This window comes from Brassica oleracea, chromosome C4, assembly GCF_000695525.1.
Source record: "Brassica oleracea var. oleracea cultivar TO1000 chromosome C4, BOL, whole genome shotgun sequence".
Classification (NCBI taxonomy): Eukaryota; Viridiplantae; Streptophyta; class Magnoliopsida; order Brassicales; family Brassicaceae; genus Brassica; species Brassica oleracea.
In genome coordinates, this window is record NC_027751.1 from 17475206 (window position 1) to 17481084 (window position 5879).

General features: G+C 50.1%; 1 protein-coding gene across 1 annotated transcript in view; it reads left to right on the top strand.

Moving 5' to 3' along the window:
- The window catches only part of LOC106338282, a 2211-nt gene extending 1731 nt beyond the window's left edge, over positions 1-480 (top strand). The window contains exon 2 of the mRNA XM_013777299.1: positions 5-480. Within this exon, the coding sequence (XP_013632753.1) occupies positions 5-480 (476 nt within the window). The remainder of the gene's footprint in view (positions 1-4) is intronic.
- Positions 481-5879: the final 5399 nt, after the last annotated feature.

Below are 5879 nucleotides of genomic sequence, written 5' to 3' on the forward strand. Positions count from 1 at the left end.
GAAGTATTCGTCGGGACTATCCATCTCTCAGTACAAGCAGAGAGAGTAACTCGGACGGTCAAATTCTCGGTGGTCAGTACCAAGGCCCCCTATCACGTGATACTAGGTACCCCATGGCTGTACTCTATGCGAGCAATTGCATCTACATACCACCAGTGCGTCAAATTCCCGGGGATGGATGGGACGATTAAGACAGTAAGAGGAGATCAACGAGCCACACGAGATTTGTTGATCGCCACGGTCAAATTACAGTGCTCGCAGTCACTCGTCAACTCGGTTTCCCCTCCGATAAGTAAGGTCTGCCCACAAAAGGAAGAAGTGCTCGAGGTCCCGATCGACGAGTCGGATCCAAGTAAAGTGCTACGAGTAGGCGCCTATCTATCGGACGAGATGCAGCGTGCTATCCTGGATTTCCTGAAGCAAAACTTGTCTACCTTTGCTTGGTCGATGTCTGACATGCGAGGGATCGACCCGTCCTGAGCTGAATATGGATCCAAACATCAAGCCCATTCGACAGAAGAACGAAAATTGGGTCCCGAGAGATCTAAGGCAGTCGTCGAGGATGTCGAGCGTTTACTCAACGCGGGCTCGATAACGGAAGTCCGTTACCCGGAGTGGCTCGCCAACCCAGTGGTCGTCAAGAAGAAAAACGGCAAGTGGCGTATGTGCGTTGACTTTACCGACCTCAACAAAGCATGTCCTAAAGACAGCTATCCGCTTCCGAACATCGATAGACTCGTCGAGTCAACTGCCGGCAATGAAATGCTCACGTTTGTGGATGCTTTCTCGGGATACAACCAGATCATGATGCATCCGGATGACCGAGGGAAGACATCATTCATAACCGACCGAGGAACCTACTGCTATAAGGTGATGTCCTTCGGGCTAAAGAACGCCGGAGCGACGTTCCAGCGACTAGTCAACCGTATGTTCGCCAAGCAGCTTGGCACCACAATGGAAGTCTATATCGATGATATGCTCGTCATGTCACTCCGAACAGACAACCATCTGACGCATTTACGGGAGTGTTTTGACATTCTTAATACATACAAGATGAAGCTAAACCCGGTCAAGTGCACTTTTGGCGTCTCGTCCGGAGAATTTCTCGGTTACATAGTAACGCAGCGAGGAATTGAAGCAAATCCGAAGCAAATATCAGCTGTCCTCGATCTCCCAAGCCCGAGAAACTGTCGAGAAGTCCAACGACTAACCGGCCGAATCGTAGCACTCAATCGTTTCATCTCTCGATCCACCGACAAATGTCTCCCCTTCTACGATCTCCTCCGAGGAAACAAGAAATTCATCTGGGACGACAAGTGCGAAGAGGCTTTCAATCAGCTCAAACACTACCTGACGACGCCCCCGATCTTGGCGAAGCCAGACATAGGCGACGTCTTGTCCCTCTACATTGCGGTCTTATCCGCAGCAGTCAGCAGTGTACTAATCAAGGAGGACCGAGGAGAGCAAAGACCCGTTTTCTACATGAGTAGAAGGATGACCGGACCGGAAACCAGGTATCCGACACTCGAAAAGATGGCCCTAGCTATCGTCGAATCAGCGAGGAAACTTCGTCCTTACTTCCAGTCACATTCGGTGGAAGTTCTTACCAACCAGCCGCTCCGAACTGTTTTGCAAAACACGAACAGAGCTGGCCGGCTTACCAAGTGGGCGATAGAACTCGGGGAGCTTGACATCACTTACAAGTGTAGAACCGCCGCTAAGGCTCAAGTCCTCGCCGATTTCCTCGTGGAATTATCTCCAGAACTTGCCCAAGATCTCGAAGTCCCAGATTCAAACTGGATTCTACACGTCGACTGTTCCTCGACGAACAAAGATTCGGGAGCAGGAGTTCAACTCCAATCACCAACAGGGGAACTCATCCGACAGTAGTTCAGCTTTGGTTTCCCGGCGTCGAATAACGAAGCGGAATACGAATCGCTCATTGCCGGCCTTCGTCTCGCGAAAGCAGTCAAAGCTAAGCGACTCAGTGCATACTGTGACCCGCAGCTCGTCGCCAGTCAGTTCAGCGGTGACTATGATGCACACAACGACAGGATGGATGCCTACCTCCGAGTCGTTAAATCACTAGCTAAGGAGTTCGAATTCTTCGAACTCACAAAGGTTCCCCGCGGGGAGAATGTGTGTGCTGACGCATTGGCAGCACTCGGAAGCAAGCTCCGCGACTAAGTCAAAAAGATTATCCCGATCCATCGGATCGAGGAACCGAGCATCGATATCTCAGCGAAGGCAGCTAACTTCTTCACTACGGACTCCGAAATGACGCCCCAATCTCTGACTGACGGCGACGCTGAGATGACAGACAAAGATCAGCCGACACCCGACTGGAGAACTGAGTTCATCCAGTACCTCACCAACGGCACGATTCCAACTGATAAGTGGGGTGCGAGGCGGCTAAAAAGACGCAGCGCTCACTATGTCATCATGGAAGAGGAACTCCATCGAGTAACAGCTAGAAAGGTCCTCCTCAAATGCATTTGCGGCGAGCAAACACGATTAGTGATGGCCGAGACTCATGAGGGAGCAGGTGGCAACCACTCCGGAGGCCGAGCACTAGCTCTAAAAATCCGAAACTTGGGATTCTTTTGGCCAACAATGAATACGGACTGTGAAGCGTATGCTCGACGATGCGACAACTGCCAACGACACACTCCGAGCATCCACAGCCCAACCGAGCTACTGCGAACCTCCGCAGCCCCTTATCCATTCATGCGATGGGGGATGGATACATCGGACCAATGCTGAACTCCCGTCAACGCTGCTTCGTGTTAGTATTAACCGACTACTTCACCAAGTGGATTGAAGCCGAAGCCTTCGCGCAGGTTACCGAGAAGGAAGTTCGCGGCTTTGTTTGGAAAAACGTTATCTGTCGTCACGGCCTACCATACGAGATTGTGACCGACAATGGATCCCAGTTTATGTCTGGAAATTTCAAAGATTTCTGCAACAAGTGGGACATCCGACTAAGCCCCTCGACACCAAGGTACCCTCAGGGAAACGGACAAGCGGAGTCCTCGAATAAGATCATCATCGACGGGTCAAGAAGCGTCTCGATCTCAAAAAAGGACACTGGGCCGACGAACTCGACGGTGTCCTCTGGCCGCATCGGACGACCCCCCGAGGAGCGACTAAATCCACTCCCTTCTCCCTCGCATACGGATGGAAGCAATGGCTCCGGCCGAGGTCAACGTAACAAGTCTCCGCCGATCAAAAATGCCTCAATATGTTGAGCTTAACCAAGAAATGCTGCTCGATGCCCTCGATGAACTCGAGGAGAAACGCGACCAAGCTCTTCTTCGGATCCAGAATTACCAGAACCAAATCATGAGTTATTACAACAAGAAGGTCCGCTCGCGTCCTCTCGAGCTCGGTGATCTAGTCATGCAAAAGGTCTTCGAGAACACAAAAGAGCTCAACGCTGGAAAGCTCGGCGCGAATTGGGAATGACCGTAAAAGATCACTCGAGTCGTCAAACCAGGTGTGTACCGACTCGAAACTTCCCGCGGAGAGGCAGTCCCACGAGCTTGGAACTCTATGCGTCTTCGTCGCTTCTACTCATAAAATGAGTAAACTTATAGAACGAGTAAAAAAAAAAAAAAACACCGAGTAGATGCACCCTACGGTCAATTCTACTCGTCCGAGTAAATGACTACCAAGTCGCTTTTACTCGGGCCAAAACGAACTACGAAATGCTTGATCCTCCTCGGAGGTACGTAGGCATCCCCTCTACGGGGTCCATCCCCAACAAAAACAAAAAAAAATCCTTTTTACTTATCTCGTTTCTCCCTTGAGCAAATGACGAGAGTAAAAAAAAACCCTGAACAAACGATGCCAGCCCCTTAACTCATAAGCGGCGCACGGGCACTCGTCCCGATCAATCGGACGAATCCTGATCAGATATCGAACGAAGGGAAAAATAGAGTCTCGCGTCACCGATGCATTCTGCGTTGACCGACTCACAAGCGGAATTTTTGGACCTCATCACAAATCGAAGAATAACGAGTTGGCCGACCAAATTTCTCACGATTACTGTGTAGCGTCCGAATACCTTTTCCTCGGAAACTTATTAAAATTTGATGTCTTTATTCATCCGACTATTCGTCAACAAGATTGGTAGGATTAAATCAACGGGCAACGGATTATTTCAAAATCAACTAAGTCATTTACGATCATTAGTGATGCACTTAAGATGAAGACACTTAAAAACAATTCGAAGTTTTAAAAAGGAAAGGGAAACCTCCCGAGTACCGAACAACAAAACCCATCCGGGCCAATAATACAAGACAAAATAAGAGTTCAAGAGCTTCGACGAGCCGAGACAGAGATAAAAAGAAAAGAAAAGTTACAACAGACAACGAGTTTCACTCATCGACAACAGGAGGATCCTTGCTGCCGCCGCCATCTCCCTCTCCGGGACCCGAGACACGACCAAATGTTGGGGCTGGCGGATCCGCTTTAGCCGTAGCCACCTCTTTTGGACGACCCCCAGGAACACCGTTTTCCTTCTCGGGATCTTCAGAGGAAGATGAGGACGAGCTCGCGTTTTAGATGCTTTCGCGGGAGAATCAGTCAGGACGATGGTAGGCATGACTCCGTCCTTTGGAACGACCGCACCGGCCGACGTCTACTTCGTAGGATTGACGTCTTGATCAGTACACTGAGTGGAAGATCCGGCGGTCTGAGCAAGCTCATTCATGCGATCTTCGGAGTGGGGATCTAGGTCGACGTAGGGAGTACGGAGAGCAATAGCGGCTTCAGAGTCGATCAAATCGACATTTGACCTGAACGGATTGATCTGCCGCCAAATATCTTCAATTAAGAACCGAGATTCCAACACTAGCGGAGAAAGGCGAAGATCTTCCACCGGAATCTCCTAAACCTCCAAACGAGTTGCTTCCCGCTCATAATGCTCCTCTTGCTCGGCGAAAGTATCAATGGTCTCTTGCGGGATTTCAATTCCCAAGTCCTTGATCTGCTCAAGACATTTCCTCGTCCCGAAAGCTTGGCTGTACAGTCACCGAGCATCATCGTATTTGTCCCTTTGATCTTCGCGAAGAGAAATCCGATGAAAGCGTTTTTCAGCTTTGGCGATCATAGAAATCATCACACGGAATCTCTCGTGCGTAACTTTGTATTTACGAGATTTACGAAGTCTGTTCATCTCCTCGGTGTGCTTCAGCGATTCTGCGGCCCTCACCTTCTCAAGATCAGCCTTTTCCTTCCCCAACTTATCCACCACGGATTCGAGGTCCTTCATGGACTTCTTGCACAGTTGCAAGTCGACCGCAACAGCCGTCCTCATCTAGTCGAACGCCTTCCTGAGCGCCTTTTCCCGAGCGATTGCATCACTCTTATCTCGCACTGCAGCCCGGAGAGCCTCCTCGGCCTTCTTCCTCGCTTCCTCGCCCTCGCGAATCTGCTCTTTGGCTCGCTTCAGCGCCGTGTCGTACCTTTCGACGAGTACGTTCCAATCGCCTTGACTCTACTTCGGAGGAGCCGTTGAAGCCGGTGAGAGTTCTGGAAGATGGTTTCACGTCTTTTAAGTCGGTACCCATTTTTACGAGAGTTTCGCAAAAAATGATATCGACTGAGCTTCTTGTATCGATTAGTACTTTGGTAACGTCGTACTTATCGATAGCCAAGACGACGAGAAGTGGATCGTTATGAGGGAGGTTTACGCCGAGTAAATCTTCCGACGAGAAGGAGATTGGGGGATCATTCGGGGGCTTCTGTGGCCAACGCTGCAAAGTGTCCACCAGTCGGCGGTGATCCTTGACATACCGTACTGAATCCCCACAAGGTGGTGATCCTCCCATAATCACATTGATTCGCGGCCTGATGCTTGCTTGCTTCTTGATGAG